This window comes from Blastocystis hominis (genome assembly GCF_000151665.1).
Source record: "Blastocystis hominis, Singapore isolate B (sub-type 7) whole genome shotgun sequence assembly, scaffold_24".
Lineage (NCBI taxonomy): Eukaryota > Bigyra > Opalinata > Blastocystidae > Blastocystis > Blastocystis hominis.
This window is the reverse complement of record NW_013171832.1, coordinates 66512-90778: the sequence shown is the minus strand read 5'-3', so window position 1 is coordinate 90778 and position 24267 is coordinate 66512. Positions and strand designations below refer to the sequence as shown.

The following is a 24267-nucleotide window of genomic DNA, read 5'->3' as shown; positions in this document are numbered from 1 at the left end:
GCCGAGAAGGTGGATCGAACACCTGACCTTATGATCTTCAGTCATACGCTCTCCCAACTGAGCTATCTTGGCTTCTGGTTTTTTTTCCTATTTGTTCCTATTGTAAACATCATCGAATAGTGGAAACTAGCCGAGATAGTTAGAGATCCATAAAAACTAAATAATTATCATGCAAGCTTTCTGTAGATTGTTGCCTTCTGCTGCTAGACGCGGTGCCTGTTTTGCAAATCAGGTCCGCCGTTTTGGAGGTTAAGATATTATACTGCTATAATTCTAAGTGGAGTTTACCTTCAAGCCTGCTGAGGGTGAAGAAGTTGAAGTAGAATGTGATGCGAAGGAGAACCTTCTTGAAGTCGCACAGAGCAACGATGTTGAGATTAAGAGTAAGACATATGTTTGGAATTGAACTTCAGGTAGCTGTGGAGGTGGTGGCTCTTGTGGTGAGTGCATCGTTGTGTTCCCTAAAGACATCTTTGACAAGCTTCCTAAGCCTGGTGAAACTGAGACTGAACTTCTGAAGAAGATGAACGCAGCTCCCACGTAGCACCTTTTCTATCTTTTGAAACCTAGGGCTCGTCTCGCTTGTCAAGTGAAGACCTGTGAATGCTTCGGAGGAAAGGTGATTGAGGTGCCCCTTGTGGAATAGCTGTGTTTGTTACAAACAGACCTGATTGAAAAGAGAAGAAAACAGTTCAATCTAGTTCTTGGTCTTTTTACACCAGCAAATTAAAAGAAGAATAACGAGTACAACAGCCACAATAATAGCAATCGTCACAGCAGCAATCTTTCCCGGGCAGCCTAATTTAGCAATCACAACACAAACCTTACCATTAATTCCGCTGCTCTGAGCAGAAAGACCCATGATTTTCATTGTTTTATCAGAATACTGGATTCGCACATTCTCAACCGTCGTTCCAATGGAGTTCGAGTAAACTTCAGTGTACGGGATCTTCGCTTGATCACAAGAAATTTTCCTAAGAATCAAACTGGAAATTCGTGTGTACTTTAGATCATAAGATTTGTTTCTGATTGACTGATTACAGTGAAAACCCATCTTTGTAAACACGTCCTTGTCCTTGATATCCATTGACACAGACTTGTATGTCAGATCGTAGTCGTCATACCCGTCTGTTCCCCCCGCGTGCAACTTCGCCGAATACCTTCAAATCAACCCATAGACCAGAAAGTACTTTGTTTCGAATGAGAGATAGGAAGACCCTTTGCAGCCGGCACTCTCATACTGATACTCTGTCTGGGTAATACTCTTTGCGTGGTCCTTGCTATCTACCGATACAACATACACATATTTAATATCTAGCTTGGTAGACTAAGAAAAAAGGTACAGGCAGCACCAGCTTGCAAACAATCCGTTGTGTATTCTCCACAGGCTACCTATTACCATACTAATTTATTTCTACGGATCGAAAAAACAGTGGAGAGAAGCAAAAGCAGTAAAAGAGAGCGATTCATAAACTTTTTTTACCGTAGCCAACAAAATACTGGACTTCCATTTGTTCTCTACTCTTTCTTCGATTTCAATTGTTTTCATGCTTTCAGCCAGAATTCGAAATGCTACGTTTCAGGCATACGATAAGCTGAATAATGGAGGAAAGCCACAAACTCATGAATGGACTGTCCTAGCTTCCATCGTGCTTGAGAAAAAGGGAAATCTAGAAGTCGTCTGTATGGCTACAGGGACAAAATGTGTGGGGGCGAAGGCTCAATCACCTGAAGGTTTTGTAGTCAATGACTGTCACGCTGAAGTGCTATGCCGCAGATCCTTCATTCATTATTTAATAAAAGAGATTCAGAAACATCGGTCTGGAGATGTGGACTGCGTATTTGAACCTTGTGAAGGGGATTTCCATCTGCAAGTGAAGAGAGACTATCACTTTTACATGTATATTAGTCAAAGTCCATGTGGATATGGCTCTGAGTATCCTGAAACCAATGGAAAGCGGACAGCTATGGAGATACACCTTGCAAAGCAGCGAAATTCTAAAAGAGTCCACTTAGAACGGAAAATTGAAGACGATGACGATTTTCATCATTCAGGAGCCAAGCCAATACCTGACTCTATTTTTGATTCTGTCTGTTTATCAACCAAACCAGGAAGAGGTGACCCATCTCGTAGTTACAGTTGCAGTGACAAGCTCTGCCTCTGGAATCATCTTGGGTTACAAGGAGGCTTGCTTTCTTCACTCATTTCACCAATCTATTTAACGGGAATTGTTATTAGCGGTTGTTGGGATGAGGCTCGTATGAAGAACGCTTTGGCTGATCGAATAGAAGTTCATCTACCGCCTCCTTATCACAAGAACAATATTCAACTATTCAAAGACAGCGAAAGCGTTCCTTTTAGTGAGAGCGAAGTAATGAAACGATTAGATGGGAATCAGAAGTTGTCGGCTTGTGGATCTGCCATTGTGTGGAATGTCCATGGGTTGAGAGAAACTCTAATAGCTGGACAGGGAGTCAAATTGGGAGCAAATCGGAAAAGGGGGATTACCATCAAAAACGCAAGCGCTGTATCTCCAAAGCAACTCCTTTCTTTTTTCAAAGAGGTGGTCCAGGGCGAGGATTGTTCTAAAACCTACAAGGAAATAAAAAGGGAAAGACGGAGCTATGAACAAGCCAAAGAGAGTTTGATGAAGGAAGGAGAGAGAACCATGAAGAGTTGGAAGCGAAAAGATCGTTTGTACTATGATTTTCTTTCGATTGTTAGTGCAACAAACAACATTGAGAAATATTATTCGTCATTCTCAATCTCTGCGAGAATCGTCGAGGCGACCAGTTTGCAGGGACCAAAATCTAGAATGAGCAGGCAATTCTTAGATATCTACAAGGGACTTGCGTATCAACTATCATTATTTCTAAGCAGGTTCGAAACTCATCAAACAATTCTGCGATCGTTATCGACAATCCAAGACAAACTTTCTTGCTTGATGATCGCTAGAATCGACGTTTTTTTGATCAGCTGGTCAATCAGCGCAGTCTCCATTTGTAGCATCGATTGAATCTACCGAGTATTCATTTGAAACAAAAGACTACCGTCGTCAATTGTGTGTCCGAAACATCAAATTTGTTCACATAATGATCGTCATACAAAATGTTGAACAAACAAATCACTAATGTCAGCAGATTGCTGATGTTGTATGCTTTCTACACTCAATTGCCACTCCCACATCTCACCAGCGTAACGCGCAGAATGTTGCTCAGTTGCTGATTGTTGCTGCTGTTGTACAGCAGAATATACACAACAGACTGAAGCAGCTGCAGCGATTGGGACAGCAGAACGCTGTTATCGCACACTTCTGATATGTTATTGTCCTGGTTATGATTGATATTCGGAATTCGAATTCGATCAAAGAGCGTCAGCAGCAAATTCGTCGTATCCTAGAGTGAAGACTGATTCGATTTCTCACTTCGGGATCGATCATCAGCAACAATGGCTCCGTTAACACACGGTTTAACACTTCCAAACAATCGATCACCAATGATTTCAGTACAATCTTGGGGAACAGCCGCATTACCGAAACCACGATCGGCTGGAACAATTCCCACTGCGGAAACAGCGAGTAGCCTGCGCTTCAGAAAGCCTTCCAAGCGATACAGCTCAACACGATCTGCAGATTCAGGGAGACGAATGAAACGTTGTGCTGCTCCCAGTGCGAAATGCTGGTTTCGAGTGAGGAAAGGAGCGTTTTCAAGGGACAGTCGAGGGTCCCGTCATAGACAGGATGAGAAAGAGTGGAAAGGTTTGTGGGATTGGAAGGAAGTTTCCAGTTGGATGAAGGCGAAAGAGTCGAGTTGGACTGTGGAAAGAGATCATTTCGAATGGAGGGACAGGCGATGAGGAGAGAATTCAAGATGGAAAGAATGAGATTCTATGGGATGAAGGGGAATGAGGATCGAAACGCCATTGGCTGTGTGGATGTGATTTAAAAGATAGACAAGAAGTGGAGATAAGGTGGTTCGTTTGGATTGAATTGTCGTCATGACAGATTGTAACTACAGAAATAGACGAATGCTCACGGAATCGCAACTTCAAATACAACCGAAGACTCAACGACTCTCGATCTACACAGAATCGGCGATTCCAGTAAACCTACGCGTCTGTCGATGCATCCACTCCACTTTCTGAAACCAAAGTTCCTACAATATGTATGTACGCACTTCCTTGTACCCCTCCATATTTCGGCGAGTAGCTGCGAGGCGAATGTCCGGTCTTCTTCAAGGATCTGTTCTTGGACCGCACGAGTCTCTAGAACAGTTTGAGGAGCATCGCTCTGCTGGTTCTTTTTTGCAAGATCATCACGTTCTATCCTGCAAATTTCAAGTTGAAACTCTAACTCCTCCTTTTCTTTTCTTAACTGTTCGATTTCCATTTGGTACTGTTGTTGCTTTTCATTGCTACTACTTCTAGAGAGTTAAACGCAGTATTCAACAAAGTTACTTATTTCCACTATAGGACGCGTCCGACCTGCTTCTTTGCATCGTAGTGCCATAGTTCCTGCACATTAACGGGGATCAATACAGATACAGAGTTCCCGCCTGATTATTCTCCAGTGCTCCTCCGTCCTTGATATCTGCTGTCTCTGAGTGACTATTCCATCTTCTTTTCATATTCAACAAACAAAAAGAAAATTCTACTCCTGACCCTCAATCTCTTCCACTGCCTCTTCTGCTTCATCTCCTCCGCAATAATCAGCCTCCTCTTCCTCTTCCTCATCATCGTCTCCATAAATCTCAGCATAGGAATGGGACTGCTTCTGATTCAGTCCATGAACTACAAACTCTTCTTCGGAGTCCACATTATATTCGTCACTATCCGTAGGGGGCAGCTACATCCCATATTCTTCTCATTCCTACATCAATGACCTTCTCTTGCTCCTTTGCCTGCTCAATTCGTTCCATGTACGCGTTCTGGAATTCAATCACTTCCGCTCCGGATTTGCACTTGGAATATCCTTCCAGAAGTTCCTATTGAGTAGATTTCCCTATTCATACGTAGTTCAGAGAGATGAACTGACATCCCCATTTGAACGGCTTCAGAATGGTTAGCGCGTCTTCTTTCAGCCCGACAATGTATAAGGTAGCCGCAATTGCTTCAGCACAAGTGAGCTTTGAAGGCTTCCCGTAGTTCACAGGGTTCGCTGCGACCAAGAATGGGAGCAAGCGATGAACTCCGTTCTTCAGCTTTCCGAGAGGGATTTCATCGATTCGAGCCCAGGAACAGTCGATGGCAGAGGTTCCATACTGCTTAATGACATCCTATGTGAGAAACTGGTCCAGCGAATTACTAAGTCTTCGATTGACACAGCCTTCGTTCCAAAAGGAGAGAGAACGAGTCCATGGAAAGGCACATTAACACGGATGGCTTCTATGTGTTAGCAATTGATCCCAATCGGACTCAAATAACCAAGCCGCTCTAATTTTCTTCCCGTACATTTCTTTGCATCACATTGCTCGAAGTCCCACATGTAGACTCCAACACTTGTTTTAAACTGGAAACTCTGCTAGTTACGCACTTTTCTATCGGTCTACCTCTTTATAGCCACGAACATGCGGAGTCGATTGGTCATTGTATTTGCGAGTTGGCTTTTTCGCTACGTGGCTTTTTCTTCGATCATCGTACCCGTCTTGCCCTTTCCTTCCCATTTCTCCCTGGTAGTGAGTAGTAATTTGAACAATCGTCCAGTTCCCACCAACCCTTCCGTCTCCAACAAACATCCCAATCTAAATCTCTCCGATCTCTCGAATTCTCTGAATAAACTGCTCCACCTCTTCCGGAGTGGCCTTCATCCAGTCCTCCTTCGCAAAGAGCGTGTCTACCAAGCGGTCGATCTGCTCCACCTTCTTCGGAGCGATCAAGTTCGGAACAATCGGGACCTCCTTGTCCTCGTGGATGCAGTCGTAAATCTACTCTCGAGGGTGGCTTGATTCGCACCTGCTGCGCTCTCTCCGTGACTTCGCGGGGCATTCCGAACGCGCGCGCGCAGCGGATCCCGAGCGAGTCCTGACAGACGCCCTGAACGACTTGGAAGAGAGGCGTGGCGATGGTTCCGTTCTCTGAATCGAGAAGCACGTTCATTTGCTTGAAGGTGAGGGAGGCGTGCAGTGGCTGCAGGATCTCGTGGTCGAGATAGTCTGAGAAGTGGGTGGAAAGCATGAACAGAGAGTGAGGAGGGTGAGTTGTGTGGATGTACACGAGCGAAGAGAGAAACAGAGCGATTCCGTCTAGTCAACAAGCGGAGCGGATGCTACCTTGCGGCGCTGTGCCCTTTCCGAACTCGTCGATCAGCACCAGCGAACGCTCCGAGACGGCTTTGGACAGCCAGCTAATGCGCGTGAGGTCCTGCGTGAACGACGAGTCGAAATCGGCGACGCTACGAAGCGACGGACGAGAGAGCCAAACCTTTCGATCGTGTTGAATTTGGTGTGGATGGAGCGGAATAGACTCAGAGAGGCGCGCTCCGCTGGAACAAAGCAGCCGATCTGGGTCAGATAGACGAGCAGAGCGATCTGCTTGAGGTACACCGACTTCCCGCTGCTGTTCGGACCGGTCAGAATCTCGATGGAAGGGGAGTTCGGCTCGATCTACGATGTTCACTTCCTCCAAAGTGGAAACGTGGAACCCGTTGGGAATGAAGTGATCGGTGACGAGTTCTTGGAGAGGATGGCGGCCGTTCTGTTGGTGAATAAAGAGAGAGAGGGTGAGAACGATGATATCGATGGTGAAATCGTGTTGGATGGAAGGCCGAACATAGCCGCACTCGCTGCAGACTTCGCTCCAGCCGAGGAGCACGTCGATCTCTGCGATGACACTGGAGATATCGAAGAGGACGGAGCGGAGAGAAGCGATCCGCTGCGCGACTTGCTGGAGAACGTTGTTTTGGAGATCGATAATGCTGGCATGGATGTCTCCATACTTCTACACAAATGAGTGAGTGAGTGAGTGAATGAATGAATTGAATGATCGGGTTTTGAATGAATGAATGAATGAATTGAATGATCGGGTTTTGAATGAATGAATGAATGAATGAATGAATGAATGGAGTACCTCATCTAGAGTGAACGCGAGCTCTGTCTTGTAATACACACGGTCTTCTGTATGGAACTGATAGCGAAAGTCGCTCGGAAACTGCTCGTTTGTGAACGTGGAGGAATCGACCTGCAGACGGCCGACAACCGACGAAGGCGCCACAAACAGATATCCGACTATTCGTCATCCTGCTTCATCGCTCTGCTCTCTACTTCGCGGCATGAACACATATTCCCATTCATCGAGACTGTTCTCGCGCGCGAGTTCTGGGAACCGCTCGAGCATCCGCTGCTTTGTGGCCACCGAGCATTCGTCCAGAATGTTCAGCATGTTCTGCTGGATCGCTCGGTACTCGTCCAGCGAGGAATCCACGCCTTCGCGGACGTACATCTCCTTGTTCTCCGCGGATTGCTTCAGATCGAAGACCTGCTGAAGAAAGAACGAAAACCGGGAGATTTCTTCGCCTCGCAGAAGCGACGGCGCCAGCTCGATGAGTTCTGGAATGGTTGTTCTGTGAATGATTAAGGGAATGAATCGATTCAAACGAAGCGTATCGCAGCATGACTTGGAGGATGCGTCCCACTTCTAAAACGGCGAGGATTGAGTCGATGAGGCGAAGCCAGTCTGCTGTTCCGCACTGATACGCGATGATTTTCTTCACGATCTTCGGAATGTCGCCGATTCGCTGCAGTTCCTTCTTCACCGACTTCGCTAATTCGTTCGTCTGCGCTTGCTGAAAGAATTCGATTGTGTTTTGCCGTGCAATGATTTCGTTTTCGTTGGTGAGAGGACACAAGATCCATCTACTTTACACTCGAAATCGATTCTACTGTTTCAGTAATTGTCTCCCGAGCGCTGTTTTCGTTCGATCCAGTAGGTTAAACATCGTGAACCCCTGCTTCTCTCTGCCCATTCCTTTGATCAGCGAGGGGTGTGACACCATCGAGTAGATATCCAGGCTGTGAAGGGAGTGCTGCGATGAGAGAGGACAGAAGGCAATCGCCTACGCGATCGATGTACATGTAGTTGTCTAATTGGAGAATGTGGAAGGCGTGGATTCGGATTTGGAACGAGTCACCCTCCAGAAGTTCGTTCGATTGCAGAGTGCTGACGTAGTTGAGGAGACAGCCCAGAGCACGGATCATTTCCTTGGCGTCGATGTCGATGGCGCTGGATAGAAACACCGAAGGAGGACAATCAGAAGAGGGGATTTGGGATGATGATGATGCCTCCGATGCGTCGGGTGAGATCACCTCCGTGATCCGTTCTAAGGCTTTTTTGTAGTCATCTAGGTTGGTAGAGAGGCACAGTCATACAGAAAATAGGCTTTTGAAAAATGATTTGGGGAGGGTTTTCGTAGGTGATGTCTTTACATGATTCGTTGATTGTGTTGGGTATATCTTCGGACACTTTCGCACTACCTGTAAGACACTTACACCATATCCACTTCAAGAGGATTTTCTTTGGCATTCTTTTTGTAAAAACTAGAATCAATGGGTTCTCTGATATTTACGGTTGGATAGGAACAGCTCCAGATTCTCTGCAATCGGGAGTTCGCACATTTCGACACTTTCGTTGTTGTGGAAGTAATATGCAATTCCAACACTACCAGTTAGTTGGAAAGATGGGGTACTACTTAATTCCAGTGATAGAGAGTGAACAGATCACCTAGGTATGAAAAGCAATCCTGCTGCATACTTCATCCGTAATATCATTATTTTCCTGAGGAGAGCCTACTGAATTTATAGATTCCATTTAATTCACTGCAACTGTAGGGTAAGCAACATTTCCCTCCAATGTATATTGAAGAAAACACAAAATATAGTGTACATTGCGCCTAGACTCCACTCGACATTCTTCCCATCAATGTTCTTCACCAGTTGTATCGTGTTGCCAGTCATGGCGTCATTCGATACAAAGGACAGTACTTCACAAACCCAAAAGCCCTATCCTCAATGAAGTACAATACAAAAACATGGATCATTCGGAGAGGAAGCAAATGGACAGGTGTGTATTGATGGCGACTTCCCACACGATGCAACAACTCTCTATCACTCATCTACTGCTAGTTGCATTACCTCCAAGAGAAGGAATTGACCTGCTTCATCTGATCGAAGAGTTCGGAGGCATTGTACAATGTTCCGTCTGCATGCCCGACTCCATTCTCTCTTGGATCCAGAGCAAAAGAAAAATAGTCAGCGACATAAAACAGCAGCGACATTCCGTAAAACAACGTCTTCTGCCCTGGTAATTGAAATCTGTCTAGTTCTGCCTCCTTGGCTTTTTCCCTAAACACCTGCTTAACAAGCTGTTCGCAAAGCTCAAACTATGCTCAACGTGTGTTCTATACTCTACCCTGCCTGTTCCCCACACCACAAAACTCCCCTTTATTTCGCTATACCCCACTGGATAGCACGGATGGTCCACAACCACATCCGAAGTGTAGTTCAGCTTGCTGAGCACTGCGTCAACGGCTCGTTGAACTCCGAACGCACTGAACGAGCGAACGATGGGTGATGGAGACGAGATGTTGGAGAAATAGCCAATTTCGAAGCTTTCGCCTCCTAAATCGCAGGCTCCAATGGGCAACTGGTGATGTGGCGTAGTATATAAATGCGAGTTGGTTGGGATCATCTGGTGTGATGAGTCGTCTGTCTCTGGTTTGTTTGATTCATTTTCTTTGTTGTTTGATTTATATTCATCGATTTTTAAAGTCGAATCGACGTGAGACACAGCATTATGCAGTGCAGCCACTGCGAAAAGACCAAACGTTGCTTCCTGCTCTCCTAAATGAAATCAAAAATATATCGATTTACCAGACAGAACTGTCTTGGAATGGATTCGGAAAGGAAAATGAGAGTTTCTGATAGATGCAAAGAGTTGGTGTTGGTCAGTGTCCGATAGCTTTCTGACACCCCCTGTAGCATAAATATACAGCGGAATTTCGGTTTTATACTCACTTTTCCCTTGAATACACGAACGCACTCCTTCAACCAGCTTCTCGATATAGCCATCCACTCTTTGCAAATCTGACACATACGAACTCATCAAGGCAGTCAAAAATGGGCATACCTAAGTCCAGGCTCGATTGTATGCATGCAAACCTGTGTAACATTTCGAGCTTGCTCTTGAAATGCGCGTTGGTACACGATTAGTCGACTTCCTGAACTACATTCGATCTGAACTCGTAAACAGCACCTTCCGGCATCGATAATCGCTATGTGACTCTCCTTTTCCGTTTTAATTTTGCGCGGCAAACCTACTGGTAGCTTTCAGTGTGGAAACCTACATAGACTGAATAGTAGTGCACTCCCTATTGAGCACACAACAAGGAATTGGAACTTGATAGAAGTCAACATAACTATCTGAGACTTGAAACTCCCTATAGAACGTTCGAAAGACCAAATAAATACTGTATTATGTCAAAAATATCACTAAACGAGTCCGGGAGACGTCTTCTAAGAGATCTGAAGAATTTAAAGCGCGATCCGCCTGCTGGAGTTGCCGCTGCACCGATAGATAACGATATTTATGTATTCTTTGTTTCTTGTTTATAATTTATAGTCATGGGAAGGCGTAATCATTGGGTATTCTTTTTGGGAATTGACCTAACTTATAGACCCAGTGACACACCGTTTGAAGGAGGTTTGCGATAGAAAGTAGCAGTCATTTTTCTAGGCGTTTTTAAGCTTCATCTCAAGTTTGATGATAGTTACCCCAACTCGGCTCCTAAAGTGAAGTTCGTAACTCGAATCTTTCATCCCAACGGTATGAGGGCTATCAACTTGTTTGATCTAGTTTATGGCGATGGTCGCATTTGTTTAGATATTCTTCAGAGTCAGTGGAGTCCCGTGTACGATGTTTCCGCAGTTTTACTATCGATCCAAGTAGTTGTCGTGTGTCTTTGGTCATTGATAGTCTCTCTTGAGTGATCCGAATCCACTATCTCCTGCAAACTATGAGGCAGCGCGTTTGTACACAGAGAACCGCGCTGAATACAACCGTCGTGTACATCAAGTGATTGAAGAGAGCTCTGCAACTGAGAGCCAATCTTGTGTTTGTTGAAAACAGCCCACAGAGAAAGAACATTTTCCATGTCGCACACCAGCTGACTCTCGTTGTTGAGCATCAAATGATAGAGCTTTCCGCTGATGGAGACGACGAAAAGAGACGACGAATCGACCATGTACAGCGTGCTTCTATCCATCACCCACCGATTCCATAGGCCAAACATTAAGAACGAGACCTGAAGCTTGGAGATATACTTGTTTTCTGTGGTGAAAATGGTGGTGAGGGACGTGGCATTGACATCTACGATCGCAGAGAGAGCCAAACAAGCCACTTTCGGAGGTCTGGAACACATAGATGGTTTGTCGCTCTGTAACACACACTAAATAGTTCTCATCTTTCGAAAGCAGCAGATGAGTGACCGAGGCCTTGTCGATTCCTCGTCGGAACACTTGGATTCGCTCGCCATTGCTTGCATTGTACACGCGAATGAGCGTTCCCTTTTCAGAAACGGACGCTAAGAGAGAACCGCAATGCGATAGTCCAATGCTCCGAATTGGATTATCGTGAGCTTCTAAGTGAAGCAAACCCGAGTTGTTGCTCTAGAGAAGGTAAATAGAGGACGAAGAATAAACCAGAATGCGGAGAGCGCCCCGACCTTTGTCTGGAATGACCATCACCTTTTTGTTGATCGCTACAAGACCATATTCGTTCTCGTAGGTAGAGTATTCCTGTTGTTTTGTGAGGGTACTGAGATCGAAGACATATATCTTTTGAATCGTTGCGACGACAAGGCTGAATATGAGAGAGAGAAAGCACACAAAACCGTTTTGTATCAATGCAGATACTGAGCACTTTCATATTCACATTTACTTCTCCCACAAATCTTGCCTTTGCATCGTCCCATAGCATAACCTTAAAATGAGAGTAAACGAGGAAAGGTACAGTATTGGGAGAGAAAAGAGGCTTCTTTCCACCTCCTACCATGGCTACGATATTCGAGTGGTCCAACAGCTCGATGAGCCCGATCCCTCCCTTCTGAAATGCTATAATAAAGTATCCACAAGTTAGACTACTTCGAGAGTACAGTTTTTTGAACGGATGACATTGAAACACAGAAAACCCATTTTCAAATCCGCAAGCCAAAAACGCTACATATTAGGCCCCACCGTATCGCAATCAACAGCCATCGGACGAAAATGAAGAATGCAACATCGAAGACCGCTCCATTTTAATCAAACATCTTTATACCACAAATCGGTCATATTTTTGGTAGTTTTTGGGTTTTCCTATATCAAGAAAAATCCAACGAGAAATGTCAACCGTCACGATCGACAAGAGGATATTAGCAAGTCTGAAGGACCTGACAGTTGATTCTCGTACAGTGAGTTACTTGGGCTGTAGAAATGATTTTTCTAGTTATGGATGCGCGTTAAATTCGCATATAATGGGTTATATTACGTAAAAGAGATACAGGATATAGAAGAACTCTATCGTTGTATTGAGCAGATTTTATCATATATTCCTATTTCTTTCAAAGACGATTATAATCATCGTATTCGATTGTAATAATATGGCGGTGTTTTCGATTTGTAGTTTATGCCTCTTAACATTAAAAAAATTGGTTTCATCGTTTATTCCACTCAAAAATTTAAAAAAATCGATTCTGAAACTGAGCTTCTCTGTACATGGCTTTGTTGTGTGAGTCATATAGCTCTTTGCCAAAGAAAATGAGTTAAACGGAAAGGAGATCATCTCGATTATTCATTCTATTCTGATATCTGGAGAGTCCTGTGAGAAAGAAGATGCTGATTCGTACTTGACGACGCTGGAGCAGTTGTATTCAAACTTTGATCGGAATGCTGATCGATTTATTCATGTAAATATATATATATCGAGCAATCGATTCATATGTAGACAAAGCTTAATGATGAAATCCTCGACTGGGTTTGTTCGATTTCTTTTTTCTCTTCACTCATAGATTCTTCCTCCACCTTTTCTTCAAATTTATCATCCAGACTCATTGCCGAATCGATTCGATCGAGCCAGCCAGGCACCACACAATCACAATCCTCCTCCTCTCCATCACTTCCACCCTCTTCCTCTCCATCATTTCCACCTTTATCTTCTTCTTCTTCTTCTTCTTCTTCTTCTTCCATATCACCAATTCCATCAACATCATCCGCAGCAGCAGCACCATCACCATCACCATCATCCACTGTGGCATCAAACACTGGCTCTCAATCCTCCGCTCCTCTCTCCCGAACCAATCCGATTCCGGAGATCACCGTACGCTTTCTCGGCAATTCCAACATAGAACACGGAGATCTGCCCCGTCTCCAATTCGATTTTAGTGCTCGAACGAAGCCTCTTTTTCGTATCGAAACTGTTTTTATTTTTCCCCGAACTCATGTCCACGCATCGCGATCCGCTTCTCCGTTTCTCTCTCCATTTCCCTTCTCTCTAGACTCTCTTTTCCAAATGATTTCATTCCCGGTTTACCCTCCTTCCTCCACTTCCAGTCGCCAATACGTGCTTTATCTTTGCGTATTGGTCTATTCTTTATCGTACATGGGCAATCTCTTCCGTCGATTCAACATCACACAGACTCAGGAATACGATCGCGTCGCCTCCTACATTCTTCAGCTCTTCGTCTACTTCCCCAAATCAGACGTGCGGATTGGGTCTCTCATACTAACGATAGAGCATGCTGCGGATGTTTTTACTGAACGTCGTGGAGTCGTTTTGTTCCGATCAGTACGTGCCACGCATTTTTCTTCGCCATCTCTCCTTCCTGCTGAACAACGGGATCCTCTTTGACGAGTTTCCGAGCGCAAAACTGCAAGAATCCGAGCTCTGCTTCTGCACGTTGAACAGGATCATCGTCTTCTACTGCAACGAACTCTCCATTCAAGACCTGCAAAACATCGTTTTTCGCTACTGCGTCTACATCGAGCATCCCGATGCGGACTTCGAACTCTCCCGAAAGCTCATCGTGATTCTCACAAAGCTCGTTGGAGTCATGCGATTGCACCTCACGGCTCATCGCGATGAAGTGTGTAGGCGTCTTGATGGAGAGTGAATCGAAGTGCTCTTGATGAATCGGCTCTGCACAACGTATGTTCGCAAAATCGTGGATATCCGCAGAGTGATCAAGCGAGTTTCGATTCAAAAAGTGCGTCATGGATAGATTTCGAAGGTTCGAAACGCGAAGAAAGCGATCGATTCGTACATCTATGCGAATACAAAGTTTCTGGATTGTGCCAATGGAATCGACTCCAATCCTCCAATGATTCCGTACGAGGAATCCGGCATTCGAATGGTTCCATCGAACTTCGATGCCGAATTAGGCGACATTGTGGTGAATGAGTCCCGATTCCCGACTCTATTGCTGCTTCAGCAGATCTGCATAGCGATTACGGAGATCGTGAACTTTTACAATCATCCGAATGTTGATGATTCGGCGATGCAGAAGACGGAGGAAGAGTCCGTTCATTCAAAAGAAAGCGGATTGTCGCGAACCGAATATCCGGCAGTGGATTCTGCAGCGATTCCTTTGAATGACGAGCTGATTATTCTGATTTATCGCTACTTGGTGGGCATTTTTGATTGCAGTGAGTTGTTCACGCTGGACGGAAACCAAAGCAGAGAGCAGGTAGAAATGAAAGAAAGAGAGTGTGAATTGTAGCTGAATGAATGCATAAAGCATTATTCCGACGTGCTGAGCGCGCTTCCTGGAGATGTAAAGCGAACGGTATTGGCGACAGCGTTTCCGCATATTTACAAATGCACGAAGAAGAACCCGATCTTGCTGGATTTCATTCGGCATGTGGTTTCGAAAACGCTGAGCACGCACTACACATCGATCGTCTTAATCGATTTCATCATCTCCAACATGGACGTATCTTTCTTTGAATCGATTTGATTGGAAGGAGCTCGATAAAGACACGAACAACCCTCCGATTCTGATTTCGCTCTTCCGAATCTTCGGCACGCGTCTGAATTATGAAAACATCGAGGAATCGATGCTTCGTCCACACCTACGAGTCCTTTTTTAGAACTCTTTCTGACCACCAGAGACTCGTTACAGAATGCCTTCGTCGCTTAAACAACTCACAGAACTGGGCTCCCTACTTAGACCTTCTCTTCTGCTGCTTCAATTCGATCCGGCAAGCCAAGCTGACCGAACTTCCCAACGATTTAGCGGCTCTCTACCCCGATCTCATTCCCCAATTGCTTCAGTTGGAACACACTTGTCCCGATAGCCAGATCCGTGAACGCATCCACGAAATAGTATTCCATCTCCCCATCGGGAGCGGAAGCAGTCTTCTCCAGCTGCTCAACCTGCTGATGCCGTTTTATATCCGCGCGTTGACTGGTCCCGACACGCTTGTCAAATCAGGTGGATGTTTCTCTTTGGATGTAAGATAGCGATCAATTACTTCAACGCTTTCTTCAGCAAAACATCGCTGGACTCCATGGCGATGATCATAGCGCGCGAGCCCTTCAAGTCGCGGTTTATGTCGGCGCTCTCGAATCTTCTTCATACCTCGTCGAACAGCTCCATTACGACGCTCGTAATTCGACTAATCGGCCAATTGGGAGGCCAAACGCGGACCATTTTACGAGACCGCATCGATCTGACGAGTTTTTCGTTCTCGCGCAAGATTTTGGTTCAGTGCCAAGCACCCATTTTGTTCCCGATGGACCCTTACATCATGTTGGCTGTTTCGTTGATCGAACGAAACCTGATCGTGAAGTCGTTGGGCGATTCGGAGGTCAAACTCAGCCGAACGATCGCATGTTCCACCACGTCGATTTTGCACATGCGAAACATTCGGAAGCATTACAAACTGATCGCTGTGCGCAGTTTAGAGAACACGTTTTATCTCTGCTGCGAGAAGAAGGGAATGCTGCTCCACCCCACCATTGCAAAGCATTTGCGCATTCCGCTGACTGCTCCCGATTCTGTGAAGCGTCATCCCATCGTGCAGTCGCAGGAAAACGATATTTTGTCGCTGCTTTTCTATGGACTTCTCCTCGCTTGCTGCGATGTGGAGATTCGCGACGAGGCGTCGACGATTCTCCGACGCATCGTTTGCTATCTCACCGGCTTAATGCTCAACCACACGATCAAAACACCCAAAGAAGTGGAGCCTCGCGTTCCTTCTCAGCATTACCACGCTCTCAATATGGTGGTTAGCGGTGTGGTCCCCTCGCTGTCTCCCTATATGATGGACTTCCCAGTGGATTACTTATCGCCTCAGCTGCTTCTGAATGGCGTAATCGCGCTATTGGAGCGCGAAATTCCCAATGTGGTGGATGTTGTTCTGGACGTTTTTATGTACATGAGAGAAGTGCTGCTGCATTTGCTGAACGATAAGGGCGAGTTGAGGTGGGTGGCGCTTCCCTCGGTGGAATTGCCGATGATGGAGATGAGCAAGCACACGGTCATTAGCGATTGGAGATATAAAGTGAGCGTGCGAAGCGGAGGATGAAGTGTAGATGAATTGCTTGAAAGTGTTTCTGCCGTGGTGTGCGAAACTCTCCGACGTCGTCGTGAGTCGAATGGCTCCGATTTGTTTGCGATGCATCATCGATTTATTGCTGGTTGCACCGCCCGAATACGTCGTATCCTGCATGAACACATCGCGCCAACTGGTTCGACTCATTCTCGTCAAGGTCTTTTCCATCGAAATCGATCCATCGTATGCTCTCTTTCTGCTCGTTCGATTCATTAGAATCAGTCATTATTCGATGGAAGACAGCGGGGATCCGGAAGTCATCGCCTTCCTGGAGCAAGAGAGGAAACTGTTTTCGAAACGACGCACCGATTTCGCGGTCACGCTGGTCGATTCGCTCTTTCGATTCTACGGTCCTGCGTCTGAATTTGCACGCGAAACGATCGAATCGCTCTACCAATTCGACCCTACCAACCAACTCATCAAAGAAATCAAAGAGCAGGTCAAGACGCATCATGAGTTCGAACTTGTCGGAAAAGTCGTTCCGCACATCCAAATGAGGTTTCTCTGTTTCTCCTTTTTCATCTAGCGTGTTCTCCACAATGGAAATGGCTCTTCGTCTTCACATCTTCTCCGTTCTGGACCCCATCGTTCTCTCCGTCGTCTCCAAAGCCGTCCAGCTGTTCGGTCCGGATTCCACCATCGACGAGCAGATTCGATCCATCACCCCAACCGACTGTTTGCTGTGCTCGTCAACGCAGTCACTTCTAGACACGAGCGAGTACTACATCCCGCTGACTGGAAGCGATTTTGTCTGGGGCCATCCGCAGGAAGTGGACATGTATGTGATCGTGCTTCGCTTGCTGCAGGTGTTCATTCTTCAACGCCAAGAGCGGATCGACCATCCCGATGCATCCCACGCCGACTCTCTCTCGTACAGTTTGACTTTGAACAAAGCGATCTACGATTGTCTGTACCCCTCTGTGAACTGTGCGTGCGACTACGTGACGGATCTTGTCGCTCCGATTCTCCCGTACATCCGATCATTGAATCCGGGAACGAGCAGTTTCGCGTATTTCGATGCGGCGAGCAATGTGGAAGTGCTTCAACAATTGGCACAGGACGTGACGGATGGGAAGGACGTGTCTGCGCACTATCTACGACGCATTCGACTCGTGTTCGACGTGTTCGATGAGGCCGGAAAGGAGAATATCATTTCCGCCACGCTGCAAGCTCTTCTCAAAATCAAAGAGCATTTCGTGCAGACGCTTCAAATCGTGAAGAAGTCCGTGTTTAACGTGATCTGCCAGCTCTACGGGATTCTAGGGAAGGGAACCATCACAATCTCGCAGTGCGACGATCTTCTTCAGATCCACAATCCGCTCATCGAAATTCTAAATCGGCAATGTCCGTTTCTATCGAACATCCGCGTGATCGTCGCCATCCAAAACGGTTTTTGATTCATAGAACGATTCCATGGCGAATTTGGTCAATCGCAATCCCGAAGTCGTTGCCTCTTTTCTCTACTTTCTCTACTCCTCGATGGGGAATCTCCCAGAATACTCGGTTTCGCCGTACGATCCGTTCAGCCAGGCTACTCAGTCGCTTTACGTTTTGTTCTTGGACTGCGATTTGAAGGTCTTTTTGAAATATGTCATTCAAGAATGGGACAAGTTTGGAAGTCTGGTGACGCAGCTAATGCACACTCCTCATTCATATAAAGTTTTTTTTGTTGCGTTTTGAGATAACAAATAGGCGAATCTGATTATCAGCGTGATTCTCCAACTCGTTTGGTTTTCAGAGTCTCGATTCATTCGTAGCTTTCGACTGCGCTCTCCGAACTGCCCGAGATTTATTCTCCTCGCATTCGCGCATTTCTCGTGGAATCCTGGGAGAATCAAATCAGCATCATCGAGCAGCGGATCGCCGACGCGCAAAATCGATTCGAAGCGATCCGAAACTCGCTTTCTCTCGATGAAATCGATACGATTACGACGTATGAAGGAGACAACAACAATGTGTTGGAGCAACTCGCTTCGATTATTTACAACTGCATGCTTTCAGAATTCGTTTGACGCGTTTGTTTTGTTTGATCGTAGGATCCGCACATTTCCAATCGCCTCGCGATCGTGTTTGCGTTTGTGCTTCTGAGCTCCATGAGCACATTAAAGAACTATTTCGCGACGAAACTCCCCGCAGTTCTGACGGCCGAGCAGAGAGGAAGCGTGCTGATGTGAGCCTTCTTGATTCTCGTACTGAATCGTAGCGACTTGCTGTCTGTTCTGAACGATGCTTCGCTGAGTGAGAAAAAGAAACAATGCATCATCGAGTATTCAATCATTCCGCTGCTCGCCGCTACTGGAAACAATCCAGCGATGGACTTGACCATCGCGATTCCAGACGCGTTCTTATCGCCGTATCTTCGCGAATTCCTTCCTTCGTTCCACACGCGAACCGAAAGCCATTCAATTCCTTACCTTTGCACGTTGCTGAAGTTGAATTCGCTGCTGGCCAAGTTCGCAGCAGATCGCGTGCGAGCTGAGCACGCAGCGATTTTCAAGTTCGCGACGGATCTTTCCGAGTCGTCGAGCGATTTGATTCAAGCCTGGGCGGTTTACTTTCTGTGCCAATACACCAACACGGTTCAGTTTTCGGAAGCGTATGCGTCTCGACTGTTCGTGATGATTCTCAATATGTACAAGAACCGAAACCAAGATTTGGTTTTGAAGTCGGCGAGATTGCTGTTCCCTTCATTGAATCAAATCGGAAAGGAGTACAAGGAGAAGATTTTCTTGCAAGTGAGACAGCGATTGTGCACAAGCGAGCAATTCAAAGATCAGCAAATTCATATTCTGAATCTGATCGTGCAGAATCTCAAGTTCTTCTATGTGACTCACAAATCGGTTTCGCAGATTATTCTGAATCGCGTTCGGTTTTTAAGCGTCAATAGTCGCAATGCATACAACAACCGAAAGCTCTATATTGATATTCTCTGTGTCGTTGTCTCATTCCTTCTCCGGCAGAAACGCGAAGATTCGACGATGGGTACGCATCACACGCCTTTCTCATTTTCCAGATCCCAAAATGAAGGGAATCAATTCCTTCCTCCTCGTTGAATCGTTCAATCTAGCGGTCCACATCATTCTCCTTCACTCCATGACGTACGGCGAGCAAACGCTTTGCAAGCGCGGATTCGCATTGATTCGCACCATCTTCTCGATCAGCAACGAAATCCCCATCGATCTAAACGTCATTTCCCAGCAATTCTCGCAGCATCAGCGATCGCTTCTTTTCTACACCGGTGAGCGTAGGATCCCGCCATCATTCCGTCCTGACGCGCAGGTCCCACGGATCGACGCTTGTATCAAATGGCAATGCCGCTGATTGTGACGTTTCGGATCTCCGCGATCGCACTGGAAAACAATCATCTCGGGTTTTTAGACAAGAACGCGAAGACGTTATTGGAGCGAATTCAGCGAACGTTGGAATACGTCGATCAGGATTACATCTTCTGCTCGCTTATCGAGCTGCTTCCCGAGCTTTTCGCCTGTACGACGCAGTACGAGAGCCAGAAAGACGAACTGTTTACTGGGATTCGCGACACGCTGCTTCATCTTTTCTCGACGGACATCAAATTGATCACTCCGAATACGTTCCAAAACCCAACTCGGATTTGGCGATTGATCTATCTGATTCAGAGCATTGTGCAAAAAACGCCCGCAGCCGTCTCGTTTTTCGCAGCGAATTTGCTGTATTTCGGCAGGGAATTACAGCAGTTATACGTGAAGTGCATGTCGAATCCTGCGATGCGGGACAATCGCCGCGGCTTCGTCCCCAAAAAGCAAACACCGTAGGTCGTTTTTTCTTTTGACGAACGCGCAGAAGCATTTCGTTCGAACTGCTCGATCTGCCAGCCATCCCCCAGCTCACAGAGATCGAATTGGTGTACAGTTTGCTCATCATAATCGAAATCATGGCTCGCAATGTCGGCTACATGATCGAGTTTCAATCGAAATTCGTTTCGTTCTTCTGCTCGCTCTTTTATTCGTTCTTCATCAGCAACAGCAGCACGAACACGGAGATCATCAATCGCTTGTTTTTGCTGATCAAAGACTGGATCGACAGAGAGGAGCAGACTTTATCAAACGAGGATTTCTTCCGGATATTGAATGTGGTCAGCATCGTTCTTCCCTATCCCGAAAACACGCAGTTCATCAGCATTTTCAATATTTATTGGAGATTCGTCCACATGATCTGCGTTCGTTTCGTAGGCAAAATCAAATCGATTGACCCGCAGGACGCAGCGAATAACGCCACGCCCCAAACCGACACCGTCTCGAAGCTTCGCAACCTGATTCTTGTCGGCATGACCTCCGTCGATTCCTCCATTCGCTCCCTCTTCCGACCTCTTTTCTACCGAATTCTCCCCGTCGATTATTTCGCCCGCCTTCAATTCCTATTCAACATCGTAATCCCCTTCTCTTCGTCTCTCTCATCACTCCTAGACCTCCGATTTCTCCGCCAAGCAGCAGTGGCTTCCGCTTTTCGTCGAGATCTTGATTCAGTCCACCGATCTCAACCAGCCCGCCATTCTTTCCTCGAAAACGCTCCATTTCCCCGCGGTAGAGATCGAAACAGGCCTTCCCAGCGACACCGTCCCCGAGTACATCAAGCAGATTTCGCACGCGATTCTGAAGAGCGAGACCTTGAAGCAGTCCGCGTTGGCTGACTCCATTCTGGAGTTGGCGTATGGCGACTTCCGCATCGCTTCCTGGTACTCCCTAGCCAACGAAAATGATTGGTAGTTTGTGGGTCGACGCGTTTCCGCTCATCTGGTCTCGCTTTTCGCGCGAAGAACAAACCGCGCTGACGCACAGCATCGTGAAGTTTTTGAGTCTCGACATGCACACCAAGCTCGGAAACTCGCTCCATTCGCGCTGGGAGGAACTGGACAAGGACTACAAGCAATGGGGCGTGAACCTCTCGCTTCCCTTCTGTCAGCAAGCCACGTCGCGCTACGGGTCGTTGCAGGCCACTTCCGGCGTGCAGGTTTTGCTCGATAGTTTCATTCGGTGCGAGCCGCTGCCTCACATCCCGCCCGTTTTGCTGATGTACTTGACGACACATTACGTGGGCGGGTCGCAGCCGTCGATTTTGTTGGAGAAGATGATCGCGGAGTGCGAGGACCCGCGGGAAAAGCAGGTCTATCTGCGGTGTCTTTACGAGATTTATCGGAGTCTGAACGAGAAAGACGCGTGCGCAGCGATGGTGAAATCGATGGAGATTCCGGAGCTCCACAATGGAGCGGTGTTGCAGAATTATGGGAACTTTAAGGTGGCGCAAGTGGCGTATTTGGCGGGGCTTCGAAACGAGAATGTGATCAATAATAGCGAGGCGTTGTGGGTGATGGAGGATTGTTGGAAAGAGTGTGCGGTGAACTTGTGTCAGTGGCGCGTATTGCTTGAATACTTGAAGCTGAACACGGACACAGGGCTGGCGTTGTATTGCTTGGAAAAAGCGAATATGTGGAAGTGAGAATTTGATTTATCTCTCAATCCCAGCAATGTCAAGGTGATTCTCAGTCGACCTCTGGAGAGATCCTTCAATCTCAATTCTCTGCGTCTCGAAATCATCGAAGCTCATTGCAGCCTAATCCAACTGAGTCAGTCGCGCAAGTTCCTCGCTCCCCGCATGCCGCTCTTCCAAGCGATTTTCCAGATGCTTCCCTACCAGCCTACCAATCAATACGATCCGGTTCTTCACCTTCTCTACTGCTATTCCGATATCATCACCTCCGCGTACCTCATCAGCATCCACAAATCGCGCAGCGAAAACACCATCAAGCTCGTGCTGAAGCCTTTCAACGAGTGTCTTCTGAGTCCCTCCGATCCGCTCTGCATGTGGGACGATCTCTTCTCCTGGCGAAGCGCGTTATCTTCGGTTCTGCTTCGCTCGGATCCCAGCGAGAATTTCAAACGACTCTTGAGTCCTGCGAGTTACACGCTTCGCCTCGTATCGATCGCGCGCAAGCAGAACGTTCCCATGATGGCAGCCGAGTATTTAAAGCTCGTCTCGGTGGATCCGCGGAACGTCTCGGGGATGCTGCGTCGCTGGACCGAGCGCGCCAAAATCATCATCGCGCTGAAGATGAGAAATTCCTCCGTGTTCACCGACCTCGACGGCATCTCGATGGATTTGCTGAACGGAACGCAAACCGCCAACGTGTTCACTCTGCAAGGGAACTACAGACTTGTCGAAGACAAAACGGAGGAGGCGATGGCGCTCTTCTGGAAGGCGGTCCATGCGGATTGCAACTTCGTCTCTGCTTGGGAGAACCTGAGTGATCTGTACTACAAGCAGTGGACCGCATCGCATGACGCGAAAGCGGCGCAGAACTGCGTGGCGTGCTGCATGAACGTGTTTATGCGGAAGACCTGGGACTTCAAGTCGATCGACCGGTTCCTTCAGATCGTTCTGAGCGCAGTGGATGAAAACCAAGCGGCCCTGCTCGATCCCAACAACGTCCTGAGCATCAGCGACTCTGTCTGGCTGTGGTACCTTCCTCTCCTCTTCTCCTATCCCTCCGAAGCGCAGTTCGCTTTGTTCACGCCCGTCATCACAAAACTGATCGCCAAGTATCCGCAAGTCGTGTTTTATCCGCTCACCGTCCTCGCAATGAACGCTGGAATGCAAACCACCGACTACAATCTCATGCAGACCACGCTTCTCAGCGGATCCATCGAAGGTTCTGCCGTGCGATTCTCGACTCTTCCTAACGTCTAGGCCGCTCCTTTCCCCTCCGAATCCCCTTTTCGTCCGCCCGTTTCGCTCCAAGTATCCCATTTCCCGCGGTTCTACCCAATAGAGTGTGTCCGTCGCGTATAATCGGCTTCGATCCCTCCCTCAAAAGCAAATCCCGCAGCTGCTTCTCTTCCTAGACACGCTCTACGCGATTCCTCACAACCCTTTCCTCGAACTTCTCTCTGCGATCGATCGCATTCTGGATCTTCTTTATTCCGATCTCGCTGCCGAAGGAATCGAGCTGCTCGCGCGCGAAGTGAGTCCGAAACTCCGCGAAACGCTCTCCAATCTGATCGCCTGCTCGTTCTGCCTGTCCAAAACGGTGCCGTCCACGTTCTATTTCGTCTATCAATACGTCAATCGGTTTCGACAGGACTTCTCGCCGTGTCTGTCCACCGATTTCTTCGTCTCGAACCCCAATTTTCCCGCGACAAATCAGCTTCTCTTCGAGCGACTTCTGCTCTGGAAGAACTTCTTGCTGAAGGAATACAAGCTGGACTTCCTTCGTTACACATTGGAAATGATCGTCAGCCAAAACCGATTCTTGCCTGGCTATGTTTCGGTTCCCAAATGGCAGTACCAGCGATATAGCGTCGGGATAAGCAGCCCCACGATTCAATGCATTCATTATCACTCGCCAGTGGCGTATAAAGACGTTCATAATAATCGATCGATCCAGTTGGTGGATTGCGAGTATCGCGTGCATCGCTTCGATATCGAGCAGATTCAAGCGGTCGATGCGCTGTTGGAAGAGCGAATCGTTACGTTTCAGCACCATCTCGAGCAGATGATGGGGAGTTCGAATGCGATTTTGCAGCGGCATCTTCACGCCTCGATTCCTTGTTATGTGAACATCGCGCCGACACTTCGGCTAGTGGCGACGCACTCGCAGAACATTTCGCTTTTTGGGATTCTGCAGAATGAACTGGGGAATGAGTTCGATAGGAAGCA

General features: G+C 47.0%; 6 protein-coding genes; 4 read left to right on the top strand and 2 right to left on the bottom strand.

Annotated features, from left to right (window-relative positions):
- Positions 1 to 169: 169 nt before the first annotated feature.
- Positions 170 to 646, top strand: GSBLH_T00003054001 (uncharacterized protein; the record flags this gene model as incomplete). The annotated part of the gene is made up of 4 exons (XM_013041723.1): positions 170 to 248; positions 279 to 383; positions 414 to 540; positions 571 to 646. 4 exons carry the CDS (start codon positions 170 to 172, stop codon positions 644 to 646), a joined length of 387 nt encoding a protein of 128 aa, XP_012897177.1.
- Positions 647 to 1547: 901 nt separating this feature from the next.
- GSBLH_T00003053001 (uncharacterized protein) lies at positions 1548 to 3017 on the top strand (the record flags this gene model as incomplete). Its single annotated transcript, XM_013041722.1, has 1 exon — positions 1548 to 3017. One exon carries the CDS (start codon positions 1548 to 1550, stop codon positions 3015 to 3017), a length of 1470 nt encoding a protein of 489 aa, XP_012897176.1.
- A 1625-nt stretch (positions 3018 to 4642) lies between these two features.
- On the bottom strand, positions 4643 to 5661 carry GSBLH_T00003052001 (uncharacterized protein; the record flags this gene model as incomplete). XM_013041721.1 has 5 exons in its annotated part: positions 4643 to 4983; positions 5011 to 5274; positions 5304 to 5383; positions 5414 to 5516; positions 5548 to 5661. The coding sequence occupies 5 exons, from the start codon at positions 5659 to 5661 to the stop codon at positions 4828 to 4830; spliced, it is 717 nt and encodes a 238-aa protein (XP_012897175.1). The 3' UTR covers positions 4643 to 4827.
- Positions 5662 to 6341: 680 nt separating this feature from the next.
- On the bottom strand, positions 6342 to 7232 carry GSBLH_T00003051001 (uncharacterized protein; the record flags this gene model as incomplete). Its single annotated transcript, XM_013041720.1, has 4 exons — positions 6342 to 6389; positions 6419 to 6600; positions 6632 to 7063; positions 7103 to 7232. 4 exons carry the CDS (start codon positions 7230 to 7232, stop codon positions 6342 to 6344), a joined length of 792 nt encoding a protein of 263 aa, XP_012897174.1.
- Positions 7233 to 10464: 3232 nt separating this feature from the next.
- Positions 10465 to 11110, top strand: GSBLH_T00003050001 (uncharacterized protein; the record flags this gene model as incomplete). Its single annotated transcript, XM_013041719.1, has 4 exons — positions 10465 to 10587; positions 10702 to 10813; positions 10844 to 10932; positions 10964 to 11110. 4 exons carry the CDS (start codon positions 10465 to 10467, stop codon positions 11108 to 11110), a joined length of 471 nt encoding a protein of 156 aa, XP_012897173.1.
- A 2650-nt stretch (positions 11111 to 13760) lies between these two features.
- On the top strand, positions 13761 to 16551 carry GSBLH_T00007108001 (uncharacterized protein; the record flags this gene model as incomplete). Its single annotated transcript, XM_013041718.1, is given in 7 exon segments — positions 13761 to 14112; positions 14143 to 14228; positions 14244 to 14708; positions 14742 to 14954; positions 14986 to 15099; positions 15131 to 15455; positions 15485 to 16551. The coding sequence occupies 7 exon segments, from the start codon at positions 13761 to 13763 to the stop codon at positions 16549 to 16551; spliced, it is 2622 nt and encodes an 873-aa protein (XP_012897172.1).
- Between the last annotated feature and the right edge of the window lie 7716 nt (positions 16552 to 24267).